Source organism: Chelonia mydas, chromosome 2 (assembly GCF_015237465.2).
Source record: "Chelonia mydas isolate rCheMyd1 chromosome 2, rCheMyd1.pri.v2, whole genome shotgun sequence".
Lineage (NCBI taxonomy): Eukaryota > Metazoa > Chordata > Testudines > Cheloniidae > Chelonia > Chelonia mydas.
The window spans coordinates 258,059,421-258,083,093 of record NC_057850.1 but is presented as its reverse complement, the minus strand read 5'-3'; the positions used below and the strand labels follow the sequence as shown (position 1 = coordinate 258,083,093).

The 23,673-nt window shown below is 55.7% G+C and overlaps 2 protein-coding genes across 5 annotated transcripts in view; one reads left to right on the top strand and one right to left on the bottom strand.

Annotated features, from left to right (window-relative positions):
* The window catches only part of CCM2 (CCM2 scaffold protein), a 124,476-nt gene extending 101,321 nt beyond the window's left edge, over positions 1–23,155 (top strand). Inside the window, exon 10 of the mRNA XM_043541737.1 lies at positions 21,656–23,155. Coding sequence (XP_043397672.1) covers positions 21,656–21,675 — 20 coding nt within the window. The 3' untranslated portion in view covers positions 21,676–23,155. The remainder of the gene's footprint in view (positions 1–21,655) is intronic.
* Positions 1–23,673, bottom strand: part of LOC102937205 (NAC-alpha domain-containing protein 1) — a 48,536-nt gene that overhangs the window by 3,260 nt on the left and 21,603 nt on the right. For 2 of the 4 annotated variants that reach the window (XM_043541726.1, XM_043541728.1), the window contains exons 2-6: positions 10,057–16,710; positions 6,572–6,865; positions 5,755–5,871; positions 3,877–3,965; positions 1,962–2,045 (exon numbers count right to left, since the gene is read on the bottom strand). In XM_043541726.1, coding sequence (XP_043397661.1) covers positions 1,962–2,045; positions 3,877–3,965; positions 5,755–5,871; positions 6,572–6,865; positions 10,057–16,710 — 7,238 coding nt within the window. The remainder of the gene's footprint in view (positions 1–1,961; positions 2,046–3,876; positions 3,966–5,754; positions 5,872–6,571; positions 6,866–10,056; positions 16,711–23,673) is intronic. The other 2 variants (XM_037891306.2, XM_043541729.1) reach the window with 1 other exon arrangement.

The following is a 23,673-nucleotide window of genomic DNA, read 5'->3' as shown; positions in this document are numbered from 1 at the left end:
CAGCTGGGTCTCCAGGGATGCTGGATGGCCTCCATCTCAGAGTGCGGGCTGTGTTGCCTGGAACAGCACAGGCCTGGGGTATCCATGGGCAGTGCCTGCTGGCCCATTCCTGGTTCTGCTCCTTGGAGATGCCAGACTCGAATCTCACACAGACCAGGAGCAGGGGATGTTGTGCTGGAATGGGCTGTTGATGGGTGGCAGGAGACACCCACTGCTAACAGTCACAGGGTGTTTCCCCATCTCCCATGCAAGCTCTGCCCTGCCCTGCCAGAGAACCCACCCTCTGAGACTTGCATTATACCTGGTGCCACTTCCTTGCACCACCAGGGATTTTACAAGCCAGTGTTTGGAAGCAGAGGCTGGGGAGAAGTAGGTGTGACCCTGCCCTGGCCAGGAGAAGGGCTGGGCAGCCTGGTGAGCGTTCCCCATCCCTAGTTGCTGTGATGTGGCATTGGGAAGCTCCCTGTCCAGCAAGGCCAGCCATCCAGACTGTCAAGGGCCCTTCTGTGCACAGTGGTAGGTTAGCCCTGACTCCCACCCAGCCCTAAGGAGTCTGGGGACAGCAGGACAGGGCTAATTGGGCAGCTTCTCTGATGGGGCTTTGTGCGGACAGGACACATACAAGTGGTTGTACCAGGTGTTACACTGGAGCCACCCCCAGGCACATGCTCCCCCCCAGATCCTCCCTGGGATTGGCCCAGGGTCTGATGTGAGTAGGCACTGCCAGAGGGGACCTGGGTTTGGGCTGTGAGCCCAGCCTCTGCAGCCCCCTGCCCCTCTCCATGCAGAGATGACAGGCCTGGCCTTGCATCAAAAGCCAGAGCTCTGGGAGTCCACAGGCTCCTTGGGAGCACAGCCCACCCCTCACTGCCTCCACCCTGACCCCTGTGTGCTCTCCAGCTGCGGGTAGCTCCAGGGGCATCCTGAGCTGTCCTGTCCCTGGGGAATGGTGCCAGAGGCAACCCAGACAGTCCCAGGGCAGACCCAGCAAAGCCCCATGCCGCAGAGACCTGTGAGCTTCCTGGAGACCTGCTCCAGGTCAGAGGTGCTTTAATCAAGGCTAATCTCCAGAGCCAGTGACGAACACAGATAGGCTTATCCAGCCCCTAATCCCCCCTTACACCTGTGGTGAGTCAGCCAGCCTGGGTCTCATCTCAGCCACAACAGGCTCCCTGTTTCTGCAGCCCCTTGTGCCATCACACAGTTGAAGGGGTGGGACAGTGTTCTCACTCCAAGAGGCCCCTGCTCGCCATCTGGCTCCAGGGCCCGGCCTTGTGTTCAAAGGCTCCCCACATGCGTGCTCCCCATCGCTCTCCACCCAGCCTCAGCCCTCCCCTTGGCAGCTGGCGCCCCCCTGAGCCCCCTTCTGTCCCTCCAGTGTCGCCCCGCAGATGGAGCGGGACTAGCTGTGCCCCGAGGGGCTCTTGGAGTTGCCGCACTGGGCGGTTTGAGGGTTAAGGCATCACTCGAAGCCAGGGTCACAGTTTGTGTTTGGATCATTCTTTGGCCCATTCAGCAGCCCCCTGCAGGAGCTGCTGCACTGGACGCAGCATTGGCTGCTCCAAGCCCGAGTCACTGCCCAGGCAGATGGAAACAGGTGTTGGATGCAGGCCTGGCCTGGGTCAGACCTTCCACCTTCTCTTCCAGCCCCCAGCGGGGCCCTGTCCCTGTTAGCAGGCCGGTAAAGCCACTGATTCCCAGCCCCTACCGCTAGAGAGCCCGCCCTGGCACAGAGCAAGTGAGTCCTGCCCAGAGACCTGACGTGGCATTGCCAGGAGCCTGCAGTCCGAGGCCTCCCTCTCCCACTCCAGCACCAGACGGCTGCTCTGAGCACTGCAGCAGGAGCTCACCCGGGGAGCCAGACCAGCTCTCTGTGGTCCTGGGGGCGAGGGGCTGGCTCACCTGGCCCCTTCCCTTGAGCAAGGGGTGGCACCCCCACGTTCCCCTCACGCCACACTGACCTTTCTGGCTTTCTTCTCACTCCGGCTCTGCTTGGCTTTGCTGATGGTTTCCTCCCCGGTGCTCAGCGAGTGCGTTAGCTGCGCCTGCAAGACACAAGCGCCCTGTAATGTGGCTCCCCGACGTCCCTGTGTCTAGAGGGAAGACTGGAGCCACACGCAGGGGCAGGACAGCTGTGCATCCAGCCACAGCTTGACTGGCATGGGGGAGGCCTGAGCAGTGCCAGAATATGGCCCCTTCAGCAGAGCGCCAGGCTGGTTAGGCCTGAACGGTTGCCCCCCGGATGGTGTGTCCAGCAGGGGAAACAGGCACAAATTAAGTCATTTACCCCACAGCCAGAGACTCAGGCTAGACCCAGATTGTCTGGGTGTGTGTCGCAGTCCATGGGATCCGAGTGCCATACAAACGTACCAGACACCTGTGCCAGCATCCCAAGTTCTCCCCCGTCTCAGGGTAGGTAGGAATGGCCTCAAATGTCATTTGCCTTCTTACGCCCCTCCCCAGAGACAGGCGCAGAAACCCCAGTGTGTCTTGTGCATTCTGGGAAGGCTCTTGCCGAGAGGTAGGTCTAAAGCCACCATGGGAAGAAAGCTACAGCAGCTTATCCCTGCCCTGCCGCCATTGCTGTTAGCTGGGAGTTGGGTGCAGGGTTTGCAGAGTGCCTGATGCAGCCGCAAATCACTCTAAAGCACTAAGCATGTGCCCGGTGCCTTAGGCTGGTTGCTTGCCTGGTCCTCAGTCTGACCCTCCAGCTGTGAATTTCACCAGGAGAGCATTCCTCAGGTGCTTTCCTCCTGGCAGTCAGCCCTGACCCCAGACTAGTCTGGAGCCCCACCCTGAGGTGGCATCTTCCCGAGGAGGGGGGGGGGAGAGAAGAGACCGTTCAGCTGCGTCACACACGGAGGGGCAGATGCTGCTCCCGCTGCAGGATGGCTGTTAGGTCTGCATGTAGTGCTAGGAGAGAAGCTGCAGCCCTGTTCTCTAGCTGAATCGGAGTGAGCCTGTGTCTCCTTCATGGCGAGACCACCCTGCCGGGCTCCAGCTGAGCCTGCCCCACTCACAGATCCTGCCTCATGTCGCAGTTTCTGCCTGCACCCCTGGCCCCACTCTATGGAGACAGGGCACAGTCTGCAGAGCAGGATCTCCCCAGCCCAGCTGATCCCTGAGCCGGACCCCCAAGGAGTGATTCACAAGGGACGACGCTGCCCGCTGGACATACTCCTCTCCTGGAACAGGACAGCATTGGAGGGAGAGGGGAGGAAGCTGGCTGTGGCTCATTGTCCTTCTGCATTGCCATGGGTGGGGACACTGGAGCACTGTCAGACACTGCTCCTGCCCCAAAGGCCAGAGACAAGGATGGGAGATGGGCATACTGCAGCCAGGTCACCACAGGGCACAGCTAGGGACAGCTCCAGTCCAGGGACACCTGGCAACTCCAGAAGCTGTAGGAGGAGTTCCAGGGCTACAGAGGCCATCTTCCAAGGCCTCTTCGCTCCAGAAGGGTGCTCAGATACCAATGGGTGTCTACCACCCATTGGTAAGCCCTGGCGCACACACACACCCCCCCACCTGCCAGATTTACCCAGGCAGAGGGAGCCATACAACACTCTCCCTCCCATTTAGTTCTATAGCCGGGGTGGGCCTGATGTGGAGATCTGTTCCCAACCCCTTGCCATGGACTGGGGGTGGTCTTTCTTGGATGCCAGGTACTTGGGCTTCACAACCCCATCTCCCGGGGCCTTTTGTTTCTAGAGCTCGGCCTGTCTGCAGCCCTGTACCACAGGCCTCCCCTTTCCCGGCAGGGGGCTGGGAAAGCAAAGGGTCCCCCAGGGAGCTGGTCATTCAGGCATTTACTGTGCCCAGCCTGTGCACTGGGACCCGCAGGCCATGTGGGCTCCTCCCTGGGCAGCCCTGTACCTGAGTCTGAGCTGTCCGGGGTTCTGAGACATCCGGCTCCTCCAGCTCCGGAATAGACTCGTCGTTGCTCTCAGAGTCGTTACAAGAGCCTGGAAGAGAGGAGACGACCATCAGTGCCAGGACTTGGGCGCCTCAGCCGTCTAACCGGGCCTATCAACGGGGGTGAGGACACTCAATCCCCTCCCCTCTCGGCACTGAGGCACAGCCCTGATGTCTGTGCAAGTGGCCTTTCCACATGCAAGTTGTTTCCCAGGTTGAGGCCACAGCATGGCTTCCCTTTCGATAGCAGCCCTGAAACCATCTCTCGGCAGGAGGGGCATGGGCATCCGAGGGACAGGAATGCAGGACAGTGGGTGGGACGCACCTGGCTCTGTTCCAGGAGGGACTCATCCCTAGGTGCTGGATATATGTAGCCCTGGAGCTTATGGCCAAGCCAGACAAGTGGTGGAGGGGAAGGGACACACCCAAGGTCACTCAGTGGGTCAGTGGCAGAGCCAGGAGACCTGTGCCCTGATCATGGGCTGTGCTGTGTCTTGCATTTACACAGCCCTTTCCATCTCCGATGGATCCTGACTACTTTAGAAGTGAAGTGCAGCAACCTCTGGGGTGGAAGGGGAAAGCTATTTACCAGCAACATTAGCTCATTGTCACCTGTCTTCAACTGAGACATTCCACTTCCCTCAAGTCCTGGGACACCTCAGATTGGAGTTTGGCCAAGATGACTGAGAAATAACCCTGCTCCTGGGATCTTTGCTACCCAGAGTGCTTTGCACCTCAGTTGTAAGCCTCATTGAGGGAAGCCATGTGACTTCCTGGCTCCACCAGCGACCTTGGGCTGCTCTCTTCCCCTCCCATCCTTTGTCTCGTCTGTTTAGACCCGGTCCCTTGGGGTCAGGATTAAGACCCAGCCTTCCCTTACAATGCAAGATCTGGCACTCCTAGTGTGGAAAATCCCACTTCCCTGAGTGTCGTGCCAACCTAACCCCAGGTCGGGACCCGAGTAGGCGGAGGAAGGAATGTCCCTCTTGACCCAGCTACCGTCACTCTGGGAAGATGGTTCCTACCCCAGTGGCAAACCCTTCGGTCACTGTGGTCTGCATCTCCACTAGGGTACCTGTAACGCCTGGCACTAGGGCCCCTAAGCTGTTGGGCCAGACGTGCTATGGCCATGTTGCTAAGCGGCGCCCAGCCAGCAGAATGGCACTTCAAGGCCTTGGTTTACCAACCCAGAGGTAAGAGCACCCTGCCCCCACGAGTCACTGACAACGTTGGGGGACAGATGGATTCCCGGATGTGCCCAAGTGCCGAGAGCTGCTCTGGGCAAGACCTAAGCCTAGAACCTGGGAGGATTCTAGAGGCTCTGTCCTGGCCAGGGAGGGCCCAAGGGTCTCCCGCCACATTTGGGCTCACCACATTTGACACCCAAGGCACTGTCTCAATTCTTGCCCGTCCCAGAGGGCTCATGCCACAGCTGCCAGCCTCTTCACTGAGGGGGATGGGATGGGAGCCACTGCTCAGAGTTGCAGCCTCCGCCCCAGCTTTTGGTTACAGGCACTTACTGCCCTGGTCATGTCCTTCATGGGGCTGCAGGCTTCCACCCCCCAGCATGGAGTGGGATGGGCACATGCCCCATGCTAGGTAGGGACACAGGCAGTCCCATCCACCCTTGTTTGCTTTATATTGCACCATCCTAAATCGAGCCCGCCAGCCTAGAACCCCACCCACCGCCAGGTATTTAGTGGCTAACAGCACCACGGTCCGAGCAGAGAGATTGGATCCTTGGCACAAGCACCAGGCCCAGGGAGCCCTTGGTGACCAGACACAGCAAGCCTGTGGTTTGGGACTAGGGAGGGCTAGCAATGCAAGGCTAAGGCAGACCTGGGTTTTCACTGGGCCTCGGAAGCAGTGCCGGGAATCGCCTGGCGAGGAGCTCTGAATCCAGCAATGCTTCCCTCCCCCGGTTGTGTTTTGGTTCCCACTGGAAATGGGATGGGCCTGTTTGCGTAAGAGGGGAAACAGACAGCTTTGAAAGCCCTGCTGTGCAGCTGGTCCGTAGGGCAGTGCAGCCAGCCAAGCTGCTCTCCTTTGTTAGCTGCACTCAAAAGGGTTTGCTCTGCAACAGCTCCAGCTGGAGACCGCCTCCCCCGCCCCACGGCACACACTGAGCCCTACAACGCAGGAGGCCGTGCCGGGCAGGCAGACCCATTAGAGCTCTGTCAGATGCTATCCAGCAGCTATTACAGGAGCCCACTGCAGCTCTGCCATTTGGCCTGGTGACAAGGATTGTATCAGCCTTCCTGCTTTGTGGGCATCCACAAGCCAGCTCCTAGGGCAAGCGCCATTCCCAGCAATAGTCCACTGCTCCCCTCCTGCCCCGCCCTGATCCCTGGGCCGTAGCCTGGCACAGTTAGTTCTGGAGGCTGGCTCTGGTACACAGTAGTCCCTAGTGCCAGGGGCTGGAGTAGGGTAGGAGAGCTCCACTGAGACCAGCATAGGCTCTGCCCCAGGATTTGTAGGGTGCTTTCCCCAGAGGTTCTGCTGAGACGCCCGCCTCTCTGAAGCGGGCCTGCTGTAGAAGAGCTGTCAGGCTCAGGCAAACTAGCAGAGGGAAGGCCAGGCCAGGCGAGGATTGCCTGGAGCTCAGTAGGGTTGGGGAGGAGGCCTTTCCCCTTCCTCCCACCCACAGCACGTGTACCTTTATGGTTAACTTCACAGCTTCTCTGCCCCACCGGCAGCTTGTCCTCCAGCAGCGTCATGCCAGCTGCCTCCCGCAGGCTCTCAATCTCTGGGCAGTGGTAGGGCAGCTCGCTCTCACTGGAAGAGCTTGACTCCGACTGGATGGAGCCGCGGTGGGCTCGCCTCTCTTCTGCGGATGCGGAACCCCTCCCTCTGGCATCTTTGTTCCCTGGGAGCTGGGGTCTCCCTCGGGAATCTTGGCCGCTGGGGAAGGGGTCTCTGCACAGGACTGGGGATGCGGAGCTCTCCAGAGCTGCAGTGGAAGGAGGAATTTCATCAGGCTGGGTTCCTGCCACCCCCGACATAGATTAATGTTTCCAGAGCAGGGCCCAGTGGAAACCACTGCTGGGCCAGCTGCACAGGGACATGTTTCTCCCATCAGTGACAACACTGGGACCGGAACCCAGGGGTCCTATTCCTAGTCTCCTGCTCCACCAGCCTTCCAGCTCCTTACAAAGGGAATCCAGGCCAGAGCCCTCTGGATGTGTCCACTCTTCAAGCAGGAGGTGTGAATTCCTGCTCAAGGAGACCTACCCATGGTGCTCTCATTGAGCTAATATGTAGCCATGGGGGCTAGCCAGCTCAAGGATGATCCATCCAAGACACTAGGTATGTACTTGGGCTGACTAACCCCTCATGTAAGGTCCAAAGCCTTTTAGTAAGGCAGCGGTAGCCACATTAGGACAGCAGCAGCCCTGGGTTAAGAAGCAGAGAGTCACATCCTCACATTCCATCTAAATTGCATCAAAACAATGAAATATTGGGCAGTTAAGGAGATCCTGTCCTAATAGACCCCAGCGTCACCAAATTAAAGAAAAGTTTCTTTAAACATCTTAAGATCTTTGTTTGACAGTATTCTGTCTGGCAAGGAATCACTTAACAGCTGTGTGTGGGAAATCTACTTCCATTGTTTTGCTTTTTTGGGCCCCACTTCTCTATTGTTTGTCTGGTTCTTGGATTGTTTCGGTCTATGGCATAACTAATTTTGCAAGATTTAAGTCAGCTAAGGTGGTGGGGTCTGATTGGGTAAAGAATTGTTTCGTAATGGGCTGTGATTGGTGAAAGATACTGTTTGGTAGGACTTTGGTTAAGGTAGAGCTAAGCAGGACTCAAGTTAACTATATCTACTGGGGTCCAAAAGGAAGTTTTGGAACCTAACTCCAGGACACAACCCAAGGTCAGAGCTGCCAGACCTCAACACCCTGCCAACCATATTGTGCAAGAAGCTGGAGGAGCTCCCTCCCGCCTCAATCCTGACTGGCCACCAAAACGCATCTGCTTTATTGGGAGTGGGAAGCGTTGTGCGCTTAGCATGGGCACTCTGTTTGGTAGCTGTTAATAGAGGTTAAGGAGATTACTGTATAAGGCCACTTCACTGATAAAAAGCCCTGTGAACTCTCAGCCCTAGGAACTATGTCCGGGGGGGCCTAAATTAACCGGGTTCCACCTTGAGCCCATGGAAAGGTAAAGGTGAGGTGTCCTAGAGCAGGGGTTCTCAACTGCTCTTTGAGGCCCCCCCCACTGCCAACATGCTATAAAAACTCCATGGCCTACGTGTGCTGTAACAACTGGTTTTCTGCATATAAAAGCATATAAAAGCATGCAGCGAGGCTTTGGCTTTCTGCCCTGGGCTGCAGTGAGTAATGCTGGCCCTGCTTGATGGGCCTCCTGAAATCTGCTTGCAGCCCTTCAGGGGGCCCCAGACCCACAGTTGGGAACCACTGCCCTAGAGTGTGGGTAACACTTGCACTGCCGTGGCTACACTGTTTTTAAGCACACTAGCACTGCTCAGGCTAGCGAGGGTATGGCCCCTCAAGCTGGAACTTGCACGGACAGTTTGAAGAGTAGACAAGGTGGCAAAGCTCCACAGAGATCAGACAGGACAGTTAACAGCTGCTGGAGATCTGGCCCTTTGTCCAGAGACTAAGTAACTTTTCCTGCAATGCATGGCATGGTCATCCAGCTGGGAGGACAACCAGATCTGCCCTCTTGGGAAGGCTTCAAGAGCAGTGATTAACTGGCTAATAATTCCAGCTGTTCCACCATGCAGTGACCTAGTTGGTTTTTAGCAGAGCAGGGCTGCCTGCCAAGAGGCTAAGCTGAAAGGGCTGCCACCTTTGGGAGATGCCAGCATCATCCAGCACTTTAACAGAGTTCAGAGATTTGCAGAGGTCACTGACATGGCAGAGGGGACATGGTTGGGGCAGGAGATAAGAGCCTCAGGGTCTGGGACTCCCTGGATGAGGAATGCAGCTGTTTCTGTTTTAGAGAAGCTTCCTCCCAGTCCAAGAGCCAGTGACCTTTGCAACGCATACTTGAGACTGTTCCCTCACCATAGCCAGAAATGCAGTTCTCTCTGGGGTGGAATGAGGTGTCTACTAGCACCAACATGAGTGTGTCAAGGACACTCTCCCAGCTGAAGCTGCAGATGAATTCAATTGGAGCTTGGCTAACCCATCACCTACTCTTGCAAGGAGCGCCATGAGATCCTTCGTGGCCCAAAGGAGTCAGGACATTGAGGTCTTGAGGAGCATCAGTTAGGGACAACCAGCAGCAGGGCAAGCCCCTTCCCCTGCGCCTTGGATGGATGCTGATTCAGTACCAACTTGGAGGGAAGGATGCTATCCACTGAGCAGTCTGTGTGTGTGACATTTGAGGTAGTAGTGTGCTAACCATTCCCACCACTGCATCATGCCTACCTTGGGGTAGGTGGTTCCTGGCTCACACGAAGTTTACAGGATGCAAGTCTAGCCTGCTCAAGAGAGGAATGGGAATCCCAAGTCCAAAACACAGGACTTGGGCAAGAACCTGAGAGGCATTGCATGAGCCACATCCGAGCAGAACTGGGGGCCTTCACGCTTACCCCATGGCCAGGGTTTGGGTTTAGGCATGTTGGGGAATGGGTGAAGGTTAAGGGCTGACAACAAGGGAAGCTGGACAGCTCTTGTTCAGCCCCAGGAGCTGTACGTTTGGTCAAATGCACTGCAAGCTTCTCCCTGCTCTCCTGACTCAGTGATGCTTTCCCAAGGGAGCAGGTCTGATGCCATGTGCTTTAAAGAAACATCTCCATAGGAAAGGAGGACTTGTGGCACCTTAGAGACTAACAAATTTGAGCATAAGCTTTCGTGAGCTACAGCTCACTTCATCGGAAAAGTACTCCTTTTCCTTTTTGCGAATACAGACTAAGCGTATTCTGAAATCTCCATAGGACTAGGCCAGATATGCTGGTGTATGTTCATGTTGGAGAAGCCTATCCTCGGAGTGCCCACCAAGACCACTGGCACTAGGTCCACTAAGCCTACGCTGATATTAGCCTGTTCTATAAGGGAGAGGGTTAGAGAAGCACCTGCCTTCTACCCTCCCTGACCTGGGCAGACCAGGTCATTCCTGGCAGATGTTCTTCCCCCTCCTGCTCCCTGTATTAGGGGATGGAAGGGATATTACCTTCTAAGTATTTCCTGGAATCCAGCGGGAGAGATGGCTGGTCTTCAGCGTGAGAGTCCTCTGCGACTGAGAGTGCTTCAGATGCAGGGAGTCCTGAGGTGTCTTTTTGGCCTTGGATAGGATCCTCTGAGCAAGGTGGTGGGAAGGATAAAGCAGGAGGCACTTCTATGAGTTCAGAGCAAGGAGGAGGGGAAGGCGCAGCCTCCACAGCGGCTTCAGGAGAGGCAGGCTGACCTGGCTGGAGGGGAGCTACCACAGGGATGGGGCAAGGCTCTGGTGGAGGAGACTCTGAATCACTCGCCAGGGACACTGCTGAGGGCTCAGGAGAAGGCGAATCCTCCACAGCGGCTTCAAGAGAGGCAGGCCGACCTTGCTGGAGGGGAGCTGCCACAGGGATGGGGCAAGGCTCCGGTGGAGGAGACTTGGGAGGCTGGGAATCACTAGCCAGGGAAGCTGCTGAGGACTCAGAAGGAGAGGAACTGCGTATCAATGGACTGGTTGCTTCTGTAGTTGGAAGTGTCTCATTCTCTCTGCTGCTTTCAGTATCTTCCAGTGGGATTTGGCTTTGCCGATTACCCTCGTCTGCTGGATGCTGTGGACTCTGCAGCTGTCCTGCTTGGCTGGCCTCTGGCGTGGCAACATCTACACCTGCCTCCCTGGGGCTCTCCCAGGGCTCTTCCTCCCTGGGCAAGATCCCCAGCTCTGCAGGCTCCTCCAGGCTCGGTGACCTCTGGTCCTGGTCTTTGGCATGAGTTCCAGAGGAAGCCTGGACTGCCTCTTCCTCCAAGGGCCCTTCACTATGCAGGCCGGAGTCTTCCTCTGCTGAGAGATCCTGTTCCTCTAGCACAGGGGTCACTGACTCACTGCTGCCCACAGAGGAAGCGAGTAGTACAGGGCTGGGCATCACCTCCACTGCAAGCAGCATCTCACAGATGCTCGCCAGTTGTTCTTGTTCTGAAGCGCTCTCTGCCTCCGAGGGCTGCTGAGCACCCTGGTCCTCACTGGGCTGAGGAGAGGCGGTGCCAGTGGTGAGTTCGTGAGCGGGCATTTCAGGTTCAGGCTGAGCTTCGGCCACCCCCTCTTGTGCTTCGCTGGCCTCCAAGGAGTCTGGGGTGGCCTCTCCTGAGGGGCACTCCAAGACCCTCTCCTTGAGGCTGGCAAGGACACTTTGTGCTTCTGTCACCATCTGGCTGCTTGCAGGACAAAGAGGCCCCACTTTGAGCTGGGAGGCCTGGAGGTTCCCGAAGGAGCCTTGTAACATGGCGGTGATTTGCTGCCGTTCGAGAGATGCTGCTGGCGGGTCAGCAGGGTTCTCCACCAAGGCACCAGATGGCTCAAGCAATTCAAGGCTGACCGACAGGCTCTCTGCAATAACGGCTTTGGATTCCATTGAGTCAGGGCCCGTTTTTGTTGGCCCTGAATATTCAGCAGGACCCTCTGCTTCCAGGCTTGCGCTGGGACAGCTGTCCCCAGCCTCTGCGGGGGGCTGGCCAGGAACAGCAGGCTCGCCTATGTAGATCTCCTCCTCAGAAGCAATGAAGAGCAGCAGCTGATTGCTAGGCACCAGCATGTCGGCTCTTAGTCTGGTGCGCTCTGAGCGAACGGAAGGTGGAGCTTCTTGCAGGGAGGAATAGTGCAAACACAGAGCCAGACTGTGCTCAGGGGACTCTGGGGCCAGGCCGTGCTCAGCTGAAGAGACCCCTGAGGGGCTCTGCACAAGCAGTGATGGAGAGTCTCTGCTGCAGATGCCCATGTGGAGATATTCTGGTTGTAGGACTGCTTCCTTCAGCTCCGTTGGAATGTCACCCTCTTGCTGCTCTGTCCACTGGCTCGCCGCTTGTTCGGGAGTGTCCAGTTCTCTCCGTGCCCCGGAGGATTTTGGCTCAATCAGCCTGGTGATCTCTCCTGTGCTCTCCTCAGAGGCCATGAAGAAGCTGGAATCCGTGTGCATGAAGGACTGTGCAGTGTCCGGTGGCTCTGGGGAGGATCCTCTGGAGGAAGCAGCCTTGTTGAGTTCCTCCCATGTAGAGTCTGCAGTGGTTGTCTTGTCGTCAAGACCAAGCGCTGCACAGCTTGGTGTTTGTCTGCCTTCCAGCGAGTCTCCACTGGGCAGGTCATCGCTGACTGCGGAAGAGCTGCCTTCGGAAGCTGCCTCCGCACTCTCTGCCAGCTCCACCTCCCTCTCTCCTTTGGGCGGGGGAGTTCCTGGCCAACTCTCTTCGGGCTGAGCCTCGGCCTCCCTCTCCTCGTCAGTGAGGCAGACCCCTTCTTCGGATGTAGCCTCAGAGCCAAGTGCTTCCTCTTCCGGCACGTTGCTGAGACTCTCGCTCTGCTGCTCTGGCTCATCTTTTGCAGCAGCTTTTGCTTCCTGAGGAAGCTGGGTGCTATCCACCCACTGCTCTTTGTTAGAGGTCCCCTTCCCACCAGGCAGCTTGTCGTGGCTGGGCTGGTCTCCAGTTTTCTTGGCCGTTTCTTCTGCATCAGCGTTCTCCATTCCCCCCTTGAGCACGACGTTCTCGCTGCAGCTCGTTGAGACAGACCAATCTTGATCCTCTTCAGCACCACGCTCAGGCTCCCAGGGAGACTCTGAGCCAGCTGTTTTCAGTAGATTCATGTTGCTGTCCCTCAACTCAGGCACATCTGGATCCAAGCTGCAGACATGCGGGGCCTGGAACACCTCAGCCCCTGGTTTGGGCAGGGTTTGGCCCGGAGCAGCTACAGTGGGAGATACCATTTCAAGTTGGTCTCCTAGGGGGCAAACCAGAGCCGAGACAGAATCTGTCTGGCTGTATGCCTCACTTCCTGATACAGATGCATCGGTGGCTTCCTCAGCAGATCTGGTCTGCAAGTCATGGTTGACTGTGCCTGAACGGGGAGCTGGAGTTACCATTTCCACAGGTTCTCCCAGGTTCTCCAGTGCCTGAGCAGCCGCCTTTGGCTGGGTCTCTTCCATCGCAGCGACAGGTGAGGCACCAAACTTGGATTCCAAGTCAGATTCTGCAGCCTCAGTGGTGAGCCGCTTCTCTTCTGTGCTTGCCCTGAGCTCCTCTTGATTCTGGTCTGTTCTGCTGTTCATTTCTGCTGGCATCCAGCTGCCAGGAGAGGCAGGGGTGCTCTTGTCCAGTTGAGGTTCTCTTGAGTTGGAGTCTTTGGTCTCTCCTGTCCCTGAGCATAGCCAGGCTGGCTCAGGGATGCTGCTGTTTGCCAGGGCCAGCTCCTTGCCTAGGGCTTCTTGCCCCCAGGTTGGTTCAGTGCTCTCTGGAGCTGCTATGGCCTGAGGGAGCAGTGAGAACTCTGTTGTGCTGAAGTACCTTTTCACATAGGTCTCTATCTCAGACTCTGAGCTCACGTCCAGCTCCCCACACTCCTGCTGCCTGAAGAGCTGGCTGCTCCCATCCAGCCTCCTCTGGAGTTCCTGCAGGCCTTTCTGCATTGCGTGGAGGTCCAGGCTCTGGGACTCGGCATCCCCAGGCGGGAGAGGTGGCTCCTGTTGCTGATCTGCCACCACAGCCAACATGGGCTCGTTGTGGCTGGTTGTTTCCGTGAGCACGTTTGGCTGTGTGTCATTTTGTCCCAGAGGTGGCAGGGAATCCAGGTTGGCTTCCAAGAACAGCTCCCCTTGTTCCTCATTGTTGTTGACTTGATCGAGAGAGGAGGCCTCCTCCAGATCTTCCTCAGAGGAGGAGAAGCAGGCGATCAAGCACTCTCCTGCTGGCTCACTGTCAGCTCTGGCCACTTCAGGCTGTTCCAAGCTGGTGTCAGAGGCTTCCAGTTGGGCCTCAAAGTGACCTTCCATCCTCCCTCCCAGAGAAGTGCTGTCCTGGTCTAGGAGCTCCAGGAGATGTGCTTCTGACTCCTTCAGCTTGGTGCCTATCTCAAACATAGAGGCATCACTGGCTTTCCTGGCAGTAGGCTCAGCAAGCTCGGTGGGAGCTGGCTTCTGTTTCCATGGCAAGGGTATCACGGATCCCCTCCCATCCCCGCCTCTCCATGGTGCCCCACACACTTCAGCAGTAGCCGACTGGCTTATTGGCTCTGTGTTCTCCAAGACTACCTCCAGCCCAGGGAAGGCCTCAGTCTCCTCGTCTGTATCAAAGCAGGCAATCAGGCACTCTCCTGAACTGGGAAGCCCTTTCTCCAGGGCCTCCTGCATGTCTGACAGTGAGGACTGGTGCTCTAGGGAGCTCTCCAAGGAGGAGCCAGTGTTCCCTGGAGAGTCATCCGCCTGGTCAGATTCGGCTTGTGGAGCAGATTCCCCAGAGGATGTTGTGCTGTCTGGTTTCAGAGAGGGGCTCCAGCTGCGGCCTGTGGCCGAGACACTGCTGCTTCCTGGACTGTCTTCAGAGTCGCTGTGTTCATCCACCGGCACTGCCTTGGGTTCGGCGAGTGCCTCTGATTTCGGCATCCCCTCGCTTTGGGCTGGTGGCTGCTGCTCTTCTGCCTCCCCTTCTTCCTCCTCCATGGTTCCCTCCAGCTCATCCTGGTGAGCCACGTTGCCCTCTGGCTCAAACCCGACCTCCACCTCTGTGTGGGGGACTGTGCCCAGCTCCATGTCCAGAGCCGAGAAAGCCGCGTATTCCTCATCGGTGTCAGAGGCATCTGACGACGTCTCCATCTCGCTCTCGCTGCCTGAGCGGGAGGCCCCTGGCTCAGAGTCCTCCACAGCTGGCTTCTCCCCTTCCTGAACCGAGGGGGTCACCACAGCATATTGCTCGGTGCTGTACAGCTGCTCATCCGCCTCACCATTGTAGGAGGCGGAGTCGGAGGACTGGGAAGTGTCGTCTTGGTAGGCGAAGGACTCATCCACGCCCTCGTTGATGGAGTTCTCCGACAGAGAGTGCAGGAAGGAGGCGGAGGTGCTGTCATCTTCCTCTGCCCCGTAGACGACATCGTTCTCCACAGACTCCCCCTGGGGGAACAGTGTTATCTCCAGTGACTCGGCCTCAAAGATCAGGCTCCCGTGAAAGGGCAGCAGTGCGGCAGGGATCATCTGGTCATTGTCCGTGAAGTCTGACGGGAGCTCTGCCGAGGAGCCGGTGGTCTCGGCCTGCAGGCTGCTGGGCGTCTCTGCATCCGATGAGCAGCTCGCCCCAGACACGCTGCTGGACTCTGACTGGAGGCCTGGCAAGGGGATGGGGGAACAGGACAACAGGCTGGACTCCAGAGGCTCTTTTGCTGCATCCCTGGGCCCCAGGTTGGCACCAGCTGGGTCAGAGGTGAAGACATCCACCTTAAGGAGCTGCCTGGCCACAGTGCTTTGCAGTGGCTCGGTTTCATCCCCAGAGTCTCCTCCTGGCTGGGGCAGGTCCTTCTCCTGACCTGGCAGCAGCTCACCTGGATCCTCCAGCTCTGTGGTGTGAGGGACAGATGCAACAGAGGTAGCAATTTCAGAGTCCCACTCTTCTGGCGTGGTCTGACCATCCCCTTCCTCCTCCGCCAGCACTGAAGGCAGAGCTGTGTTTCCAGAGGAGAGTCTGTCCAAAGACAGGTCATCTTCATCCTCCTCCAGCTGCTCAGGAGACAGACAGGAGCTCCTGGCATATCGAGCCGGCTCCTCAGAAAGCTCCAGCTCTGACAGGGATTCCCCATAAGCAGTTGGGGCGTCTATGGTCTCTGACTCGGCGATCAGGTTGGGAGAACAAGACGGGGACGTGCTGGAGGTGCCTGAGGAGGCCCAGCTGCCCCCCTCGGCGGTGATGTAGGATCCCGATGGAGAGGTGGGCGGGGAGCACAGCCCTTCGTTGTCCATATCGCTCTGCTCCTCGCTCAGGCTGTCCTTGGTGTAGGGGAGGTGCTTGAGGTGGGAGTAGACTGTTTTGATGGGTGTTGATGGGGCTGTGAAGTACAGGTCTGGATCCAGGACTGGTTTGACCTGTGGGGGTTGCAAGTGCCCTGCCTCAGCCAGCTCATCGGGGGGGTCTTTGGCAGGCACGGGAGATGGGGAAGGCACATCAGCCATGGTTTCACCCTGAGAAAACAACTTCTCCTTTAGCGTCACGCTCGGCTCTTCGGGCTCCCAGGGTAGTGGACAAGGAGGACTAGAGAGACACACTTGCCTGTTGTCTCTGGGTTTGGGGCAGGGAGATTCCCCTGGTGTGGCCTGGGCAGAGAGTTTCCCAGCAGCCTCAGAGCTGCTCTCTAGGATCTGATTTTCCTCCTCACTCAACTCCTCTCCGGCATCAGCCACGAGGCTTTCAGCGCCAGCTGCCTCAGACACAGGAGCCTTGGTGTCCAGCAGAGAGCTGTGCGACTCCACCCCTGCGTCCGTCTCGTCACGGCTGCACTGGGTCTCCTCCCCCATCACGATCCTGGTGTCCAGCATATCCACGCTCAGTGCTTCCTGGAAGCCTTTGGGGGCTGCACAAGCTTTGGGAGGAGTTTCCAGCAGGACCTGGCCACACTCGCTCAGTGCAGCCAGGCCAGCGGGGGAGCTTCCAACAGCCGTGTCGCAGCTGGCTCCTTCTGGCTGGGGCCTGTCCTCTTTCTTGGCCGGCAGGAAGGCCAGAGCACCTGGGCTGCAGAGGGTGGGGTCCATGGCAGCAGGGCTTGTACAATCGGGGGCTGCTGTTGGGGAGACCTGCAGTGGAGTCAGGGCGGAGAGGGGTGAAGAGGCACCACTGGGGGTGGAAGTGCTGGAGGCATTCCGAGAACCATCTGGGGAGAGATCAGAAGGAGAGACATTGAGTCTAACACTTGCTCCAAGACTCCCCTACTCCACCCAATGATACAGCAGGGGTAAGCCTGCAGAGCCGGCAGGAAGGTAAGGACTTGGAGCTACAGCCTTGGATTAAAGCATTACAACACAGATTTACTTTTCACTAGTCATGGGGGTCTGCACGTCACTGTAGCCTTTGAGTGGCAGTTTTGTTTTCTGGTTCCCATGCACCAGCTCCAGGGAGGTGGGGAGACTGAAGTCTAGCTAACGGACACCTCCTCCCACCCCAAAAGCCTGTCTCAAGTGCTGTTCTACTCTGGAGAGTGACTATGCCAAGCTGTCCCCTTCTCATTCAAGGGATCCAGCCCCATTCATATCCAGTCACAGCCAATCCCTTTAGCAATAAGACATGGATAATGTTTCACAACCCTCTGCAGAACCTGCCCAGCTAAGGAACAGCAAACCGACTTGATTCTATTCTCCCTTGTGCATGGGCATCGTTCACCGAGTTCCAATCAGTTACACTCGTGCAACCTCTGCCTTCAGCAGGCTTGCACCGGTGTCCCCGGGAGCAGGACTTTACCTCCAGAACACGTGACAGTGCATGAGAGGCAAATGCCAGCTGGATGGTTAGATCCCACAAGGGTTTGCAACACTGGCAATTCAAAAAGCACCATCTCCCTCTTGTGCAGTCACCCATGATCTGGAACTCTAGAGTAAACAATGCCTTTTACAGAGTCACTTTTTGAAGTAGAGATAGTCACAAATGCTGAAGTACAACCCCATTCAGCTGTGCAGAGGGTAGATGGTACTTCTAGCTAGTAGAAGATGCTATTTCATTAATTTCCTTGCTGTGTAGACTACACAAATAGTGCATGAGCCTGAAGTTTATGTTTCCTTTAGAAAAGTTTAGCCTACGGTTTCAGTTTGATTAGTTCTAGTGTCTGATTTTAACCAGGTTTCTGTTGATCAGAAATCAGTTAGACTTGACTGTGGACAATTTCGACATAAGCACCTGCTTAGCGACCAAACCAAGCTAAAACATGTCTACCATTTAAAACGTCTTAAGTTCTATGTGAACACAAGACAGCATCTCTCAGCAGCGTGTGATAATGTAAGTGTAAGACAGTCAGATACATGAGTATGTAAGTACTGGGCAAGGAGTGCTTAATTTGATTGTTGGGCAAGCCATGAGTAGCAGACCCATGCTAAAGAAACTAAGTCAATTGTGTGTTGTTGAAAGGAACCAACAGAGCCTTGGAGACCCAGATGTTCTTTCTATGGAGCAAGCTTTCCCCAGCTATTTGATTAGCATATTGGTCAAATTATTTGTTGTTTACAGTGTTAACTGGGAGTTTAGCTCTTTATGTTGTTCATGGATTGATCCCAGTTTGCATAAGCCACTGACAAATACTCTACAAACATATTTCAGAAAGCTGTTCACTTCAGACCTTTGCACCTGGCTCTTCATGGTGTCTGTCATTGGCAGGGAGATAAATCATAAACACGTTTCCTGGACACCTTTGGGCAAATACAGTCATTGTAAAACCCCAGGCTTGGATGTTTTCACCCACATCCAGCACCCAGCCAGGCTCAGGGAACAGATCAGGACCTGTAAGTAGCAGGATGGACTCCCTGCTTCTGTTCACTTCTTTATGCAGCTGTAGTCTCTGCCCTGACTGGCACCAGAGGCGACCTGGGGGCCACTCCCATAGTTTAGGTCTATGGAATCTGCCAACCAACCCCACCACTGCTGTCTCCAGCTATGGCAGACTAGGAACAGAGTGGAGATCAGCAGTGTGTCTCACGCTGACAACCAAACAGCCATCGGATGGTGAACAGCTTTAAGTCATAAGAACGGCCATACTGGGTCATACCAAAGGTCCAGCCAGCCCAGTATCCTGTCTACCAACAGTGGCCAATGCCAGGTGCCCCAGAGGGAGTGAACCTAACAGGTAATGATCTAGTGATCTCTGCCATCCACCTCCACCCTCTGACAAACAGAGGCTAGGGACACCATTCCTTACCCATCCTGGCTAATAGCCATTAATGGACTTATCCATGAATTTATCCAGTTCTTTTAAACCCTGATATAGTCCTAGCCTTCACAACCTCCTCAGGTAAGGAGTTCCACAGGTTGACTGTGTGTAGTCACTACATCTAGCCCAGATGCCAAAGCAGCTGTTGGGTGAATGGCTCTAGATCCCATTTTCAGTCCCTCCCCAACTCCCCATCCCCTCAGATGGGCTTCCATTACATCCCCCCCAACCCAGTTTTGCAGTTAGAGATGGTGTGTCAGGTCTCAGCAGCTCCCTGGGCAAGGTAGGAAGAGGAGCAGAGAAAGAGTTACCCGTAAGTGTCCAGGGAGGCTAATGCAGTTCCCTGGTTTGATTGGAGAGCTGCAGCAATTTGCTACAAGAGAGATTTCTCCGTGCTACAGCACTTGGTGCCCTCACATTAAACTCACCAATTCCTTCTCTTTGGATTCAACAGTCACTTTCCCCAGCACTGGCATGCGGCAGCTGTGCAAGGATGCCATGCACTGCAGGACAGATTGGACCAGGACACAAAGGCTTCCTGACCCACCTGAAGCAGTGCCATCCCCCGGGGTGCAGTCATTCAGATATAAGCCAGTGTCCTGGCTCAATTTTAACTCCTCAGAATAGCCTGGAGTCTTGGATGAAGCCAGCAGACTCTAGTTTCAATCTCACCCGAAGAGCACAGCCCATGGAGCAGCTTGTGGCATGGTGCTGGGACACTGACAGTACCAGTGCAGAAAAGACAATGCCACTTTCTGGAGTCAGAACCTGGCCTGCAGCATCCTAGAGGTTTCCTATTAAAATGCTGACTCACCCCCATGCCCGCTTAGCTGATGTCTGGAAAAGAATCCCGCTGGAGATGGCCAGGCCTGCAGCCAGAGCATGCACAATGTACACTGAAGGGGTTGCAGAGTGGCATTTCCTTAACTCCATAAGGCAGTTACCTCTCCAGGGGGAGAAGGGGGCCGGATGGACTGTTGACCCCACCCAACTGAACCTTCAGGCATAGCGATCAGGTCAAGTAGCACTAAGGAATGCAGCTCCCCCTTGAATGCATGAGACCAGGAAACTTTCCAGGGTGCTGGGAAGTAGTGTGGCCTAATGGGGAGGGCTCTGGACTGGGGCTCCCTTCCTAACGCTGCTACTAATCTGCTGGAGAACTTTAAGCCAGAGAAAGGTGACGTGATCTCCCATTTTCCTCCCCCCACATTGTTTAGACTAAGTTCTTTGGGGGCAGGGACTGTATGTCCAATGCCTGGTCTGTTGGGGTCTATAGGGTCCTGCAGTGCACAAGAGAGGCTGCTGTGGAATAGATAGTAAAATGGGAATGGCCTTCCAAGGCCTGCTGCACTCTAGACTCTGGATAACAGCTTCCCATTCAACCACCATCTCCCCATGGCTCGACTTAGTCACAGAGCGAGCGGAGAAGCCACAGACCTGGAAACCCAAGTTACCTCTTCCAAGGTTCTCCCCAAAGTCACCATCCTCCTCCCCCCTTTACCTGCACCCGACACAGGCCTTTACAGAGCTCTTTTCCTCTCCAAGTTCTGCACATCTACACGTGTGCAGCCTCAGTTGCATGCAGCCATCTCTGGGGTGGGGCGGGGGGGGAGGGAAGTACAACTAACTGATGAGACAGGGTTAGCCAATGACATCAGGAGAAGCTACTCCTGATAAAGTGCCAGGGGCATTAGGAAGCTCAGACAGGACTTGATTAATCCTCATCCTGTCAGCTCCATTTAGCCAAATCAGAAGGATTAAGGTCTGGAGATGACCCTGGGGGGTTGGAACTGGTGGTTCCAAGAATCCAAGTGTTTCCAGCCTGGGTCCTGGCCTAATTCATCCCTTCCGATTACCTAGCACATTCAAGGGAGCGGAAGACAATTTGTAAGAAGGCAAAATAAAGGGTTTACTCCTCCGTACTCAGGCTTGAGGTTAAGGCCTGGGACATGGCAGACCTGTAGCCTGAGAGACCTTGGGCAAATTGGCCACTCTGCCTCAGTTCACCCCCCTCCACAAGGAGGGGAATGCTTCCATGTCTCAGCGGGGCCGCGAGGCTGTAGCTGTGAAGTACACGGAGTACTGCCCATCCCAAGAGCTCCGTTACCACCGCAGAGTATTCTGGTTAAAAGACGGGGCCCTGGGGTTCTGTGGCCAGGACCGCCGCAGACTCACTGGATCTGTTCCTCCATTCACCTGTCTAGAGAGGGGGCTCATGCACCCTGACAGTCTGAGCTGGACTGATGTGCCCCAAACACACAAAGCTGGGGGGCAGGGTGGGGGGACAGGAAGTGGAATGGCACAGGCTCCATTCCAGCTATGCCCTGGAAATTAAGTGAGAGGGAGGCAGGCAGCTCAGACAGGGGACATTCCCCTAGTTGGGGACTGCCACAAGCCCACCTCCTTTTCAAACTCCAAAACAATTGAGTTGCTGGGTGGATTAGTGCGTCAGAAGGTGAGACAAAATAAACCCAGGGATTACAAGGTAATTGGCAGGACCATGAAGCACGCAGACTGCAGGAGCTACCTGCAGCTAAGCCCACTTAAGCCACTGCCTCAGTATTTGGAAGGTATTAAAGATAGATGAACAAGAGAGGGAGGTGGCAGGGGGGTCACTATTTATACACAGCCCCTTTCATCCAGAAGGAGCCCGCTATATTAATCAAACATCTTAGTTCACGGAGAGGCAGCGACCCCTGGGGTGGAGTAAACATCCTGATCCATCTCTAGCTTCCATTAAGGGAGCTCAGCCCCACGAGCCCTGGGCTGGATTGCTACTCAGAATAGAGTCTGCTCAAGGCCTTCTGGTCTAGCTGGCATCTCTTATTCTAGTCCCACCAGCAAAATATCAGACTGTCGTTCAGCCAATAGTCAAACCAAGATTTTTTTTGCTTAATCCCTGCAGGCACAGTGATATGCTGCTAAGAACCAGTGGGCTTCCATGAGTACCACGCCCCTTCGCCTGATCCACAGCCAGGAGCAGCGCTGGGGCCATCTAGCTACAGGCCTCCCCAGAAAGACAGCGAGGGAAGGAGGCTGGGTCACTCTGAAGACTGCTCCCACTGAAAGCTTTTACCCTTCACTCCTGGGAGCAACAAAGCTCCTGTCCACATTCAGCCCACGTTACTGGAAAGGGAGGGACTTCGGGGGCCAGGTCTCCTCTCTGGAGGATCTCTTTGGGAAACCCCCTGGTCAGGTCCACCTTAAAACTAACTTGGTTGCCTTTATATAGATTTTTAAAGCCCTGTTAGTGATGGATAGTAGCACAGAGGCCCTCCTCCTCCCCATTGTGCCTGGCATACATCCAGCGAGGGTCCGCCCCCAAAGCTGCTCTTTTGATTACGACACAAAGGATGATCCTCCTCCACCCCAAAGGGTGAGGGGTGAGCCACCGAGATTCAGTAGCTTGCTCAGGAAAGCTGTGGCAGGCCTGAGACCAGAACCCTGATCCAATAGGCACCTGGATAGCCAAGGGGAAAGCTACTTCTGGGCACTCCAGCCCCAAATGGTGAGCGGCTTTGCAGCCCCTTACCAATCCCCCAGCCAAGCGAGCAACACCATTGGTGGTGTCCATCCTGTAGCACGGACTCTGCTTAGGGCAGTTCTCCTGCCTGCCCTGTCCCAGCGGGATGATGGGAGAGTTTGGTTTGACTCACCATCTCTAGGTATCACTAGTGCCTGGTGTTAGTGACACAGGACCTTTGTTGGGTTCCGCTGGCAGATGTCCAGTAGTGTAACTGTCGGGTATTTACACACTGGAAGGCTAGAAGCTACCTAGGGAGCCTGCTCTCCTGCCCTTATCCTGTTGTCCTGTAATAGTGTAGTTATTACCAAGATTTTGCTGCTTACCTTCAGCTGCTCTCCCATGCAAGGTGAGGTGCATTTGGAGTAACTCATGTCTATCAGGGAGGAGAGGACAGACTATTGATTTTCTCTACCACCATTCCCTACGCTCTCTGGGCAGGCAATACTGAGCCATGAAATCCTGCTTACCTCCAGGCTTAGCTTCCGAGCAGCCCAAGTTACAGAACTCAGCGTTTCCCTCTAGGGAGGATGCAAAGGGAGTTTGAATCTATGCCCAAATCAGCACTGACCAGACTCCGAGTTCACGCCAAGCACTGATGGGAGCAGCTGCTGGAACTTCCCCTGCCACATTCGGCTTTGCCCCACACCCAGCGTTACTCCGACTCCAGCTCCATTTTGCTGAGCAGGGCTTGACGTCTGCTCTAGATTCCTGAGCGGGATGTTGCGCTACGAAAGCCTCCCCAGAGAGCCTGCACTGAACCTGGCAGATGCCAAGCATGACCTTGGGAGTGTGATCAGCATTACAGGAAAACTTCGACCCCAGAGACAAATGATCGTTTTGGTCTTTGCTATGGAGACCACGCCCTGACTTAAAAGGTATTCAGCTTCTTTTTTTTTTTAAATGGACTTATAAAAAGCTTGCACTGGGGAGTCACCAGGTCTTTCCCCATCTAGCACTGCAGTAAAGTGCCCATAAGGAGCTTTCCTGCTCCCCAGCTGAGATATCAAGGTCTTTTCAGAGAGGGAGAGCGAGTCCAGGAACAGCACCCAGCTCACAAGACTGGAGTGCAACAGACCAGAGACAGCTACCATTACCAGAGCAGAGACACTCGGCAGGATCAGGAGCTGCATGGAAGGTAGGGCTGGAGGCAGCCAATGTGACCCTGTTAGAGGAAACGGGGAACCACTCTCCCCCCCACCCCAAACCTCACTCAAAGGTAGCTCTCCAGAGCCTTTTGCTGGGGAGTGACCAGTTTGAACTGGTTTGGTGGCCTCTGGCAGGAAGGAATGGTCTTCCAGCAAGACAGTTATTTGCCACCAACTGTCAGTGGCTAATCAAAGGCCTGACAGCAGGAGCTGGCTCTAGTCATTAATTTAATCCAGGGTACTTCTCTGCCT